At 45.3% G+C, this 14,212-nt stretch overlaps 2 protein-coding genes and 1 non-coding gene across 7 annotated transcripts in view; all 3 read left to right on the top strand.

Annotated features, from left to right (window-relative positions):
- Positions 1-341: 341 nt before the first annotated feature.
- Positions 342-414, top strand: TRNAR-CCU. Its single transcript has one exon. It is a non-coding gene; the product is annotated as a tRNA-Arg (tRNA).
- Positions 415-631: 217 nt separating this feature from the next.
- FMC1 (formation of mitochondrial complex V assembly factor 1 homolog) lies at positions 632-1,269 on the top strand. The gene is made up of 2 exons (XM_040554936.1): positions 632-907; positions 1,012-1,269. The coding sequence occupies exons 1-2, from the start codon at positions 770-772 to the stop codon at positions 1,204-1,206; spliced, it is 333 nt and encodes a 110-aa protein (XP_040410870.1). The 5' UTR covers positions 632-769; the 3' UTR covers positions 1,207-1,269.
- Positions 1,270-2,595: 1,326 nt separating this feature from the next.
- LOC121069122 (putative RNA-binding protein Luc7-like 2) overlaps positions 2,596-14,212 on the top strand; it is a 33,472-nt gene continuing 21,855 nt past the window's right edge. For 2 of the 5 annotated variants that reach the window (XM_040554896.1, XM_040554885.1), the window contains exons 1-3: positions 9,096-9,142; positions 10,533-10,603; positions 12,262-12,356. In XM_040554896.1, the coding sequence (XP_040410830.1) occupies positions 9,111-9,142; positions 10,533-10,603; positions 12,262-12,356 (198 nt within the window). In that variant the 5' untranslated portion in view covers positions 9,096-9,110. Of the gene's footprint in view, positions 2,892-9,095; positions 9,143-10,532; positions 10,604-12,261; positions 12,357-14,212 lie in introns of those variants that run through there. The other 3 variants (XM_040554914.1, XM_040554904.1, XM_040554922.1) reach the window with 2 other exon arrangements.

The raw sequence follows: 14,212 nt of genomic DNA, 5'->3' as shown, positions 1-14,212 counted from the left end.
ATGTGGTTGGGGGCTTTGGGGGGGAGGGGGGTCGTTTCTCTTTGTTGTTAAATTGGATGGGGGGAGCGGCTGCTATGGCTTCCTTCAGCTGGGGCCACCCCGAAGCAAGGGCAGCACTTCAAAACTGTTTTAGAAGGAGGGGACTCTTCCTCCGGAGGCCGTTGTTTCAAGGGCCAGCCGTGCCCTCCTCGTCTGGCCCTTCCACACGGCTACTGGCGGCCGCCATTTCCTTGTTCCCCGCTCCCGGGAGGCGAGAGGCAGGCGGGAGGCACCGCCCATAAAAGGGGAGAGGGGCGGGGAAATGAGAGAAGTAGCACCGCAGCGAAACGCTTTCCGTGGTAGCCCCAGTGGCCTAATGGATAAGGCATTGGCCTCCTAAGCCAGGGATTGTGGGTTCGAGTCCCATCTGGGGTGGGCTTCTTTTTTTCACTCTCCGTTTCTTACCTTTTAAAAATTATTTTATTTATTTATTATTTTATTATTTTATTTTTTTTTAAATTTGGCCAAAACACAGACCCCGAAGCCCCCGCGGCGGGGCGGGCCGCACGAAGCCTCCCTGAGCGCCCGCGGCCGTCGCTCCCCTCCCCTCCCTGCCCAGCAGGCGGCGAGAGCCCGGCCTCGCCTCTCGCCCTCCGCCGCTCGACCCCGGCCGCTCGGGGGAGCGGGGGCGGGAAGCGATCACTCCGCTCGGCGCTCCGCAGCCCGCCCTGGCGGTGGCCGCGCCCCGCGGGCCCGTTGCCGTGCAGCTCCGCTGCCGGCCGGTCGGAAGATGGCGGCGCTGGGCTCCCCGCTGCGGACGCTCCGCGGGCTCCTCCGCGAGCTGCGGCTGGCGAGCGGCCCGCCCGGCCGGCCCTACCGGGACACGGCCGCCTACCGGCACCTCCTGGCGGCCTTCCGCGCTCACCGGGTACGGTGGGGGCGCCGCGGCTCCTTCCCCTCCCGCTCCGCCTCCTTTTCCGGCGGCGGCGGCGTGAGGTGAAGCGGCCGGTCCTTGTCGCCTCCTCTCCGCAGGTCACCACCGAGAAGCTGTGCCGGGCCCAGCAGGAGCTGCACTTCCAGGCCGCCACCTACCTGTGCCTGCTGCGCAGCGTGCGGCACCTGGCCGCTTTGCACCACGAGTACCACGGCAGGGGGGAGCGCTCGCCCGAGGAGGTGGCCGGCCTGGTGGGCTTCCGCCTGCCCCAGCAGCCGGGAGGGAAGGGTTGAAGCGGCCGCCGTGCGCCTGCCGTCGGTTCCCCAATAAACGTGCCCCGGTAGGGGAGCCGCCGAGGCCCTGCTGGCTTGTGTTTCTTGGAGGTTTTCAGTCAGCGGGTGTGGGGTGAAAGGGGAGTAACAGGGAATCCCCTCCCGGTGGTCATCGAGTGTACCTGACCTGCCTCTTCGTCTGGGTGTGCGGTGTGACAGGCAGCCTCAGGGAATGAGGGGGGTTACCTATAATGGAAAACTAGGCCAAAAACCTCACCGTCCAGCTGTCGTAAGGAGTTACAACTTTGTTTTCTTTCCCTAAATCTGTAGGTGAAGGGATTTGCCCGTTTTCTGTAGGGTTTTCCTGCCATGTTCTGTACATTGGGAATTTTCCAATGGAAAAGGAAAAGCCCAATTTCCAATTCCAATTTCCAAAGGAAAGGCCCTTTCTTTGGGGCATTAGAAGGTTCTTGTGAGTGCTGCTGTACTACTTCCTCACCTTGAAGATTTTCATCCATGGCAATGACCTAGTGATAATTACTCAGAATACTGCTTCCTAGTGAACTGCAAATTTCTGAATGCCTTTAAGTGGTTGGCTCAAACTAGGCCTCTTATGCCTGTTTCACTGTGAATCTTGGAGAAGCTTCCTTTAGCAGTGAAATGCCTGTCAGTAACACCAGATGTGTAAGTCAGACGACAATGAGTTACAGTCCAAGCAATAATGCTGTTTTCTTGTCCTGCAACCTGGAACAGCAAGCTTCTTTTTATAAGGAAAGAAACATTGGTTTCAATTGTCAGAAGAGGCTTGTTCTGTGCAAGATGCGTAAGAAACCTGTACCGAGGGCGACTTACAACGGCTGTAAATGCGAGGCTGGGCTGTAATTGCGGGAGGAGCTTAATAAAGAACCACCAACAAAAGAGCGCTTGGCTGGGCTTTGCCAGGAGGGAAGACAAAGCGTGCTGCCAGAAACACGCTGCGAGCCAAACCGCTTCCCCTCAACGCGTGCCCTCGCTCGCCTCTCCCCTTAGTTAACACCAGCCCAGCCCCGGGGCAGCGGGCGGGCGGAGCAGCCCCTCAGGGCCGAGGCGTTGGGGCCAGCAGAGGCCGGGAGGGACGCGAGGCGCCCGCCCGCCCGCAGCGCGCCCCCTAAGATGGCGGCGGGGCGCGGGGGAGGCTCCGGGGCGCCCAGAGCGGTCCTCGCGTCACAGCGGCTCCGAGGGGCCCCCCCGCCAATCACCGCGCCGCGCGTCGCGGCCAATGGGTGGGCGCCGAGCGCCGGCCGCGCTGACGTTCGCGGGGAGGTGGGAGGCGAGGAGGAGGAGGGCGCGTGCGCGCGGGTTTCCGTTAGCGCCGGCGCGCGCGCGTGGCAGGCGGGAGGAGCGGCGGGGGGAGGGGAGGCGGCAGCGGCAGCACCGAGCCGGGCGCGGGGCAGAGGCTCCCCCGCTCCGCCCTCAGCGGCAGCGCCCGCTGCTCTCGCTGCCCTCCGCGTCCCCCCCGTGCCCTCGGCGGGGAAGCGGGGCTCCGCCCGGGCCCGCACCGTGACGCGTAGGGGGAGGGCCTCGGGCCGCGCCGGGCCTCGGGCCTTGTAGGCCGCAGTCGGCGTGAGGCGGCCGGGCCGGGCCGGCCCCCCCCCCCGCGCTCAAGATGTCGGCGCAGGCCCAGATGCGCGCCATGCTGGACCAGCTCATGGGCACGTCCCGGGACGGTAAGCGCCCCCCGGCCGGGGCCGCGCTCGGAGCCGGGGCGGGGGCCGGGAGGGGGCTCGACGAGCCGCCGCCGCCGTTGTCCGCCCGCTCGCCCGCCCTAGGAGCGGGCCCGGGGCCCCGCGGGGACGATGCGGCCGCTGGGGGCCGCCGCCGCCGCCGCTCTTGAGGCCCAGCCCGGCCGCCGAGCGCTGCCCGCGGGGCCCCCGGAGAAGCGGAACCGCGCAGCGGCAGGGCCCGGCCGCGTGGCTCGGCCCCGCGGGGAGCAGCGGGCAGCCCCGACCGGGCGGGGGGGCGCAGGCAGAACAGCCCGAGCCACCCCCCCTTCGGCGGAGCAGGGCGCTCGTGTCACTGTAGGTCTGTCTGAAGTCTGACCCAAACCATCATTTCAGCCGGCTGGGTGGGTCTGCCTGCTGCTGTCTGAAAGAGAGGGTTTAGTCGCTCCCAGCGGATGAACTTCCCCCATTTTTTTTTCCCCTTTGTTAAAAAAAAATCACATTTTAACACCTAGAGGCAGTAATCCCGAGACAGAGAGACACTATAGCTACAATCAGGCTTCTGATCACTTTGCGGTCACATCGTGAAATAGAAAATAATCGCTGTGTACAGGTTCTCAGATTTATTTATTTTTTTTCACGCTCCACAGTGATGTTTGAACAGCAGTGATCCATAAGTGTAGGTAGTGTGGCGACTGCTAGGGAAGAGGAGGCCCTGGTGTGATGTGTGGTATCTCATTTATGAACGAGAGGATGCTGCACCTGAGGGTAGACTCTGATTACAGATGATTTTAGTGTTCTGCATGTTGTACTCACTCTCGCAGATACGCTACGTGTTTGTTGAAGCTTCATGCTTTATTAATGATTATCTGTGTTCCCATGCACTGGGTAGGATGTATGAACTGGGATTTACTTTGCATGTGCTGGTCATCTCTTGGAACTGGGGCAATATGATCTTCTTTTCAGCTTTTTTGATAGGATTTAGAATTTTAAATAAATGTAACGAGTTTTCACATACCCAGGATGTCATGAATGCTTCCTGCTACGTGCTTACAGCTGTTCTAAACAGGGGCATGATAACCTCATAGGAAAATTGCTATTATGGAGAGGTTGCCTTCCAGGGCAAGGCTGGTTAGCGAGTAGTCAGCGTGCAGGATCTGACTTGGAGTGATTTTTTTGTCTCGTCCCAGAAGATTTTGAATGCTTCCTGTTGTGGTGTGAGTGCTCAGCTTGGCAATGTAGCATGGTGCTCATGAAATTCAAGGCTTCCCAGCGCTAGTACCCAGATGGCTGTCTCAAAAGGGTACCTAAGACCGCACAGGAAGCTTAAAAAGGGTGAAGGCTTTTGCAGTTTTTGAATGCGTTTTTCACTGGCGGTGGAAGAAGGGCGACTGACATGTGAGAGCTGCTTAAAGATGCTAAATGACAGTTACACTTAAGACCTAAGCCAGGAAAACCAATCGCATACTAGGTTTCCTTTAGCTTTGTGAGAAAGCAGTCATTTTATTGATAACTGTATTGCCCCCTCCCACCCAGCTTGTAAATCCAGAGCCGCGTGTGCTGAAGCGAAAGTGGCTTACTGAGAGGAAGCATCTAAACAAAGTTGTCAGGATGGGGAAGGATAAGGAAAAAAGGCTGTTTGCAGTACTGGCTTCCATTATTGGATTAGATGGAGAATTGGGGATCTCCATATAGCACCATTTTAGTTCTTTTTTAAAAATAAAGAAATAAAAATTCCAGTGGAGCATTATTTAAACCAGAGTGCTTCCAGGGACTGAAAACCATCGTTTTCTGTGAAGCTGGTACCCTTGTAAATTCAAGGCCAGGTTCAAGGTCATTGAAATATTGCTAGCCTTGTGAGTAGTGGGTTTTGGCTTTTTTTTTTTGTTTCGCTCCCCCATCACCTCTGACAAATACTCTTGTTTCTAGTAATATGCAAATCACGGCTTTTTGTTAGAGTATGGCAGTCCTTGCATTTCTTGGTAGAGCGGAGCTCTTGTTTCCTCACCTGTCCCCATTGCCTTTTATTTTGCTCTACCTGGCAATAGAATGGATCTTAAAATGCTTCTAAAAATACCATTTCTATATTATGTTCAAAATTACCAACGTGCCTTTGAATTTCCCAATTAACAGAATGCTATCACACAGTCTGGTGGATTTTTTTGTTTGGTTGTCTTTTTTTTTTTTTTTTTTGGTTGGAAGAGGGACTTCACATTAAAATTCTCAGTTATATTAGAAAAGGCAGATCAAACGCTTGGTCTGAATTTGGGCAGCGGGGTAGACACGCTCGCAGTCACGCGACACCTCTCCATGCGTGGTACATCGCTCGCTGCCCGGTACCTGCTGGGGTGTGACATTGGACGGGCTCTGCCAGCCACCCTGCTGGTGCCCTCCCGTTCCCTGGTGGGGAGGTGGAGTAGAAGGGTCGTGGCAGGTGCTCTGTAGGTGTTCCTGGTGAGTTGCAGTTCTTAGAGGCAATTGGGGATATCTAAAAAGCAGTTGCATTGCTAAAGCCGCTATGGTGAAATTGTGCTGTAAATGACAGGTAAAGAGAGCTCTGTGAAGCACCCATAAAGCCACATTATTTAAAAATGAGCGGTTTGGTATTTTTCAACATCTTAAATAAATTTACCTAACCTGAAGCTCACTTGCATGCTTCTCTGATAAGAGGTAAAAAAGACTGGGTTGGACGTGGACCATACCCCAAAATAAGTAAATAAATGCAGCTTAGATTGAGATGTCAGTAAAAAGCTGGACTAATTGAATATAGTTGTGACTACAGATGGAAAACAGCGTACTCTGAAGTATGTCACTGCGGGCACTGATAAGCTGGCATACCTAGAGAGGCTTAAATATAAACTACTGAGTATGTAGCGTGGGTTTCCCAAATATTGAGAAATAACGAGCGCTGAAGTGAAGTCGCTGACCTTACGTACTTGCATCCCAATGTTTTATTCATATTATGTTGTTTCTCACCATTAGCCGTTAAACTCAATGGCTTTGTAACGCCTGACAGTAGTTAAGAGGTTAGTTGAAGTTGAATTTATGGCTGAGGACCAGGGCTGCGTGAATTTGTCATTCAGAAGTATCAGGAATAAGCTGATAAAGCATTATTTTTTTTTAAATGATTTTTTTAGCTCAGACGTTCATTACATATTTCTGTATGCCTGTTTTTGTCACCTCTGTTCTCTGTCAAACGTAACAGTTATCCTAGTGCAAGGATCATTCCCAAGTTAATTTGTAAGTGACTTCATTTATTAAAAGAAACGTTAATATAATTGATACTAGTACCCCAGGGGTGCGTTTTTTTTTTTTTTTTAAGAGCGTAGCAGAACTGGGTAAGATTGTCAAGTTTTCCCTAAAAGGCCTGATTGTAAAGATCCCATTTTGTTTCAAATCAGCATATCTTGCTCAACGGGTTGATTTTGTGCCAGCTTGGTTACCTGATCTGCCTCGCCGCGTGAATGCTGGAGTCATTGCAAGGAATAGGCTAGAAGCAGAGGGTGGAGAAGGGTCACTGCCTTAGACAGTGGTGCAGGCCCAGATGAGATCTGAATCGTCCTGTAACTTTAAACACATCATCTTGAAACTGCCAGGACTCGACCCTCGCAAAGAAATGTTTTTTTTTTATACAACTGCCACTACATCAAAATGAGGTTATAGTCTAAAAATATGACCAACTAGCAGTTCGTTAGTCTTCTTTGTAGACAAATAAATTTGTATGTGCTTTTGAAGTTTACATGTGGTTGTGAAAGTGTTCTGCCAAGCTTACTAACAAATATTGCGCTATATGAATAGCAGAAGCTTTAATCTTTGGAGCCTTCAGATGTATGGAACCCATATGTACGAAGTGTCAGTCAGCACCTCTTTTGCTTCACCTGCTACTCCTTTGGGCTTGGAGTGTTTGACCAAGTTCTTAGATGATAATAGCAAAGAGTTTTCTTGCTCTAGGTATTCTTATTTCACTGAAAATATCATTTGACATCTGCTCACATCTTAATCAGTTTATCAGTTTTACGCTAGCTGCTTTCAGTTATCCGTAGTAGTGGTTCCTGATGTGTGACCTTTCTGTCCTCTCTGTTGAGGAGAAGCTGAAGTGACACCCCGTGCTTATCTTGAAGTTACATTTGTTCAGTGAAACTCATTATATGGTAACAGAAGCGTAATCTAGAACTTGTAACCTATTTTTTAATTAGCATTTGTGTTTGTAGTGCTTCACTTCAGCAGACCAGCTTTTTAATTTGTGCTCACGTTTGCCTGTAGTGCCTTCACTTCAACAGAACCTATCTTTGTATTTCATTCCCGTCTTGGGGAGCAGAGAGGGAAATGTTAGGGGCCTTGTCTTCCTAGGGTAGGTTAAAACTTCTCAGCACCTTGAAGCTGTATTGCTGTAGCTGGCATGCAGGTGACAGATGGACATGTTGTCAACCAAGAAGTGCAGCAAATATTTTTGCACAAGTACTTACGATGGGCAGTGGGTTGAGGCTGGTATTTTAAGGGTATATAGGTTACATTTTTCCAGTTCTGTAAGTTTTGCACTTGGAGGTGGAACGTAGCACGTGCTTTTGAACTCAGTATGTTGTTTCCGTTACTGGAGGACTGCTAACCAATTTGGTAGCTTCAGGCTGAGAGCCAGGTTAGGGAGCCAAGAGCCTCCTCCGAGAGCTTGTCTTTCAGATACGGATCAACACCAAAATACAGGTGGAAAAAAGTATCTTGTATACGTGAATTTCTCCAAAACCTACCCAGAACGTGGAATTGATACCAACTCAGAAGTAGAAGCAACAGATACACTTAATGAAAAGATAATTTGTTAATCAGGAGTGATTAGGTGGCTTGAAGAGCAATGATTGTGTTCAGTGAATTGTGTGTATTTGCTGGCTTCATTATAAAGTTTTTGGTACTTTAGCCCTTAAAAATAAGGGGAACAGTGAAGGATTTGGGGTTTGTTATTATTTTTTTACTACAGCTTTGGGACACTGTTTAGAATGACACTTCAGGTGCAAACAGGCATATCCTTGCCTGGTAGGATATCATTGTTACATTCTGCTTGTAATTCATTAGCTAAAAATGGTTTTATTACACTAAGCATTCACAAGTGTTAATACAGTCATAGCATAAAACAGAAGAAATCCTGCTTAGAAACGTGTTATACTAAAAGTGTTATGGTGAAGGTGTGTCTGGCATTGGTGACAGTAAATCGAAATCAGCTGCCCATTCAGTCTGCAGCAGGAACAGGACCTTCTGTGACTGCATGAACCTCAATTAAATAAAGATGCTGAGTCCTTGTTAAACAAGGCTTGCTTCGCTGATGAAATCTGCTATGCAGCCTTTAACCTGATATTCCCCCCAGTTAGTAGCTGCTCACGAATAAAGCTTTGAGGGTCCCTCGCCAAAATGGTGGGACTTCAGAAATCTGGGTGAAAACCCAACCGGTTTTGGCTGACGGAGCTTAATGCAGGAAGTCAGCAGTGTGAAAATGAACGGGTGCGTTGTTGTCTTTGCATGGCATGCACCTCTTGTTTAGGATGAGAGGTTACGTTTGGTTTCCAAATGGTAATCTCATCAGTGCACTGGGATTGTTGTTGGGAGAAGGTTAAGATACAGGAGAATTGTAAGAAATGCTGGGTGAAATAAATAGTGTGCAGTTAATGCTAAGCAGTGTCAGTACAGACATGCTGCTGGTTTGTGATTAAAATACGCAGAAATGACATTGTAGAGGCTTGTTAATACGTTAGACTTGGGAGTTAGAGTGGATCGTAGTCACAAGTGCACATTGTGATCTTAACCTCTGGATGTTCCTTAATCAGCTGTATGAATATTGATGTCAGTTTTGTCGTCAACATACTTAATGTGAACTAGAAAACCTCCTTCAGAAAGGTGACTCCAGTGCTGGCATCTGTAAGATATAGTGCCATGGTATTTGCATCCAGCATGTCGTAGATCTCAATATAAGATGTATAAGTGCAGAAATTTCCTTTTAATACACTATGATGTATTATGATGTATTGCATCGTATATATTTTATATATATATATGTATATGTATATAAATAATGTAATACATTGTAGAAATGTGGTTTGGGCCAGATACTTTGAGTAAAACTAATGCTGCTACTTCTTGAGGGATTTTTTTTCTTTTTTTCCATATAAATTTTATCCAACATAATTTTTTTTTTTTTTAATGGAGAAAATCTAATCAGAAACAGTGGAGTGGCTTACAGTAATGAATGTTGCCTCCTTGGACTTCTTTAATGAGTGAGTCCTAAAGATCAAGCAGTTGAATATTTTGCTGTTCTTTAGAGGCAGGGTTAAATAAGTTGCTATTCTGAGCTAACATAATGATTTACCTATTAAATAGAACTTGTAATAAGATCAGAAATATTGGTGAGAGTGTCCTCTTTGCAGCTGTTTAAGGATACTTCTAAAATTTAAATGACTGCACCTACTTAGTCCTCAGGTGTATTATTTTCTTTCTACAGAAAATATAAAGCCTTTCCTAAGTACTCATAGAGATTCTTTAGCATTCAGTTGATAGTTTGGCCACAGGAAGAGTGTACCAACTTGACTGTAGTTTGATGTAAAGAAGTACCATCTCAGCTATCTGACATACCACTTAAACCAAGTTGTGGGGTTAGGAACAGTCAAGTTCATGCCTCTGTTGTTTGAATTCTTAGGAGGCATCCGCAAGCCTCTTGCGAAAGGCCTGAATGGCAGGCGCAGAGTCGGTCTGTAGATTCTGTTCCCCCCACTCAGCAGCCCATGTAGGCCCCAGAGGCCATCGCCACCTCAAGATGATTCATCTGTAGATCAGCGGCAGAACATATCTTCTGTCTTTGACAACATGTCTGAGCTATTTTAGGGGTATTGGAGCCCACAGAACCCGTGAAGAAATAAAAGCACTTCCTTCTGAGGCTGTCAGACTCTGGAATGGGCTCCAAGAGGGACACGGGATTCAGTCATTGGTAGAACATAGGACACGGTGCCTTATCTTTTTGATAAGCCTTTCCTGCTGGAACACCGTAGTTTAAAAAGAAATGTGAATGTATGACAACACTATCCATAGACAGGAAAAGGTGAATATCTGGACGTTCTGTGTGTGGGAGCCTCTCTGCAAGCTCCAAAGTGCTAGACCAAAGGCATGATGCAAAAAGATTGTCAGTTAAAGTGTAAATGTGGAACACCACCTTAAGGATGTAATTTGGTCAGTTCCTGCTGCCATTTTTTTTCTGTGTCGTCTTGTCCCAGTTTGCCAATTGTGATTATCGTGCTAGCCCCTTAGAGGAATAAAGAGGGTATTGCAGCTGTACAGTCAGTCACCAGCTGTATTAGAAGTAGGAAGAAAATGAATGACCTCTTGATGTTGAGGTAATGTCTGGGAAAATAATTCTTTCCAACTTTACCTAAGGAACCATATAAGTCTTTCGGCAATTTTCTAGTCTTCATAACTCCTTAACTCCTGATGGGTTAGTGCGATTAGGCTATCAGCTGTCTTTTTTTTAATACTTTTCTTGATTTTGTTCATTTGTCTTTATGTAGAAGAATCTTTACAGTCAACATGTATTTCTAGATGCTGTGTTAAAATTGCTGGCAGAGTCTATTATTCTATACAAACTGAACAATCTGGCCCCTTGTTTTATTTATAAAGGTTCAATGTATCTTTGCCTGCCTACATCAATCTGCAAGGGAGTGTCAGAAAGGCCCCGCATTCGCCGAGCCGTGAGTTATCGCTAACTTTTCAGATGTGTTAATGAATGTGGAACAAACGCAGTTGTGTTTAAAAAAAGAAAAAGGAAAAAAAAAAAAGAAACAAATATGGATCCACCTCCGAAAAAGCAAAACAAAACTCAAAACTCTTTACTGCAGTAGCAGGCGTGATTATAAAGGGATTGCTTTAATTTTTTAGTAGTGTAAATAACAGTGAACGGTAAGCTTTACCTCTAGAAAACCTATTGTTGAACTGCTTTGAAGCTGTCTTCAGCCTGTGGATTACTGGGTTTAACTGTTGCATTCTGCAGGCATATTAAGGATGTGGTATTCTTGGAAATTTTTGTTTGCTTAATAATCTGAAACTTGGTCCATCTGAAGATGTTATATATTAGCATCCTATGCATAGAGCTGATATTTAAAAAATCCAATTACATAATTGTAAGAAAGGCTTGAATATGTATTTTTATTATGTTGTAATTACCTAAGTAATGAATTGGGCTTCTTGAATTGTATAATAGATTCAAAATTCTCAGCATTTCCAATCATGAAGCCATAAAAACTGCAGAATGTATCCGTACTCTCTAAAATACTTGATGAAATGGAAAAGGTTGCTATCTGAACTCATTACACATCTTTTTTCCCCCAGCAGCCCTTCTTGCTTCAGTAATTCACCAGTAGGTTTTCGATGATTAAAGATTTTAACAAGTTGTTAACTTTTATGTATAAATAGATAAATACTGAGAGAGATTAAGGTTTTATCATGCCTGTGTCTCAACAGCAAGAGAGCCATAGCAGCAATCTCTCTTCTGAATCTCAAAAAGTGACAATGACGTTATGACTCGAAGGAAAACCCATTCCCTCCCTCACCCCCAAAATACCAGCTGGTTACTTTGATCTGAAGACTTCAGGTCTTGCTCCCAGATGGGGTCATTTAAACTTTGAATTGGCCCTCAGTGTGTGGGCAGGTTGATGCTTCTGCTGATGCAGGAACTACAACCTGCCATGATGAAGATGCAATTGAGATGTTCCCATCCCAACAAACAGCGTGTAGAAAAAATATGGTTTACGAGACGGTTATATACAAGCATCTGTAAAATAACTTTGCATGTAGGCTAAGTCCATATGTTTGACTGACTTTTTTCAGGTTTGTAAGCATTTAAATTCATTCTTCTGCCAACTCTTTATGCTACTCCCATCAGAAGTAAGAGGGTGCTTTGCTTCAAAGAGCAAAACAATAAAATGAGTATCAGGTGGGATTCAGTGAAGACTCACCGTGTTTCATTTTGTTTGAGGCTGCTTTTATTTGCTAATTGTTGCATACAAATACATCACTATTTCATGTAAAATCTGAATAGAGCATTATATAGCTCATTTAATAAATGCTGTTGTAGCAAAGTGTTTAATATTCTCTTTCTGGTTTCAAGCACTTCTCACACTGCATTTTTGAAGGGGAAGTATGAAAGGATTTTTAAATAGCATTGTAGAGCATTAAAATATATATTTGGTTTTGGTTTTATTTGGCAAAGAAGCATACAGTGTTTTAAGTTCTAGTTTCCATAGGCCTTCACTGTGTGACAGGGTAGTGTTAAAGCTTTGCATGTAACTTGCATAACATATTTGGCTTCTCCAGATTTCTAACCTGGAATACGTTGATTTCTATATTGCAGGTGACACGACCCGCCAGCGAATCAAATTCAGTGATGACAGAGTGTGCAAGAGTCACCTTCTCAACTGCTGCCCTCATGATGTCCTCTCTGGAACTGTACGTAGCTAAGTACTGTTTTATTCAGATAGTAACAGAGAAATTGAATTACACTTGTTCTTTGTAATATCTCTGTTAACATCATGTTTTTCAGCAAATATCTGTCTAGTGCTCTCAGATAGCATTTGTACCAACTTTTATGTAAAACAACATTACAAAGGCTTTTTTTGTTTTCTGTTCTCTACGCTAATCATTACATAGAAATTCATCATTGTTTGCTATAATGTATAAAGTGTAAAACACATGAAGTTACTCATTATGCTGTAGCAGTGTTTTTACACTGGTACTATTGTAACTAGCAGAAATACTCCTCTAAAATTCTATATAAACACGTAAATTATGAAGTTAATTTCCTAAAACTTCCTGTTGTACTGAGAAAGTATCCCACGCAAATACTTGTATAGGGAAGAGACGTGATATTTCTTCAGCTATATTTTTGTGAAAGCAGTTGAAAGTTCAAATAATTATATTTCCAGCAGCTAAGTTGAATATAGAGACACACCGTATGACATCCTGTTACTGTCCAATTTTTACAAATTCTACGGCAATTTGGAAAATCTCCATTTGTGGCATATTAATAAATTCATTTGCTTGATTTGGATTTTTGAGTACTCTATATCAGAAGCTCCTATGCCTGAATATAGCAAAGGGCTTTGGCACATGCCAGTAGCTTTTTCAGTACACTGGTGTTTTACTTTGTGGTACCTGATTAAGGTAGCTTACCCCTTGTGAAAGGAAGGTAAGTTGCATTGCATTGATTATGGAAAAAGGATGTACATATAGGCAGTTACCTTAATATATGCATGGGGACTCGTTATCTAACAATATATATTTTTTTCTTTGTGAAAATCCAATGGGGTTGCTTTGGGTCTTCCCCCTTTTTTGTAATGCTTAGCTAAGTTTGTTTTTCTACCATGGCTGTTACTAAATGTTGAAGAATTTTAACCTAATGCTCTGTGGTGGTAGAGGAATTAACAGTAGAGAGATGTAGTATGATGATAGACAGTCTCATATGCCTTCCATTCTTAATGTAGCACTTGAGTAGATTTCTCACTCACATTGGCGTGTTTTCTTACCCCATGACAGAGGGGAAAGTAAGTACTAGAAGAACATGTCTTAAGGATTATTTGAGGCATTATTGGTTTTCTGTGCCTAATCCTTCCAAATGACTGACTTGATCGGAGCCTTTAATGAAATACAGAATGAAGTCCCTTTGCAAAATGAAAAACTGAAATATGTAGACTTGATAACTGGTTTACTTGTTATCTCTCCTTTAATGCTCTTCACAAGTAGCTGTGACTTTTACATTACCACAACACTTTTGGTTATTCAAAAGGCTTCAAACATTCATGCCCACACTAATGATGTTTTACTAATTTAGGCTCTTGTGCTGACGGAGCTACAGGTACAGCCCATCCTTCCCACCTCTGAAGAGTCCCTAGAAAAGCAGGCATAACTATAATTGTTAAGTAACACATAAAGAAGCAAACTAAATACAAGAACTGAACTAGAGAATTCAGGATTTGCCTTAAAAAAGGCAGTGGGACAGAAAAGGCCTTCTTGTTGAGCTCTTTTATAAGTCTTGTAGCTTTCTAAATTATTTTTTCCCCATCCTTAAAGACATCTTTTTTTTTATATCAGAGATCTGTTTTATACCAAAATTCAGGCTTCTTGAAGTGCATGAGATATTTGGTATTCAGTGAAGATAATTCATGCTAAAGATAGTGCATAATAAGTGATAACAATTTGATGACAATGCTTTGTGTATCATTGCATGTGTGGTTTTATTGTTCAACTTACATATGTGTTACTGTCCAAACAAAATGGGGAAAGGGAGAGAAGGTGTCTTCCCTATC

This window comes from Cygnus olor, chromosome 1 (assembly GCF_009769625.2).
Source record: "Cygnus olor isolate bCygOlo1 chromosome 1, bCygOlo1.pri.v2, whole genome shotgun sequence".
Lineage (NCBI taxonomy): Eukaryota > Metazoa > Chordata > Aves > Anseriformes > Anatidae > Cygnus > Cygnus olor.
The sequence above is the reverse complement of the archived record's forward strand: the minus strand, read 5'-3'. Positions and strand labels throughout refer to the sequence as shown.

What these genes read in the sequence shown, in the direction of transcription:
- FMC1 (XM_040554936.1), top strand. Translation starts at nt 770, where the DNA reads ATGGCGGCGCTGGGCTCCCCGCTGCGGACGCTCCGCGGGCTCCTCCGC. An exon ending in CGGCCTTCCGCGCTCACCGG is followed by an intron (nt 908 to 1,011) that starts GTACGGTGGGGG and finishes TCCTCTCCGCAG; the next exon opens with GTCACCACCGAGAAGCTGTG.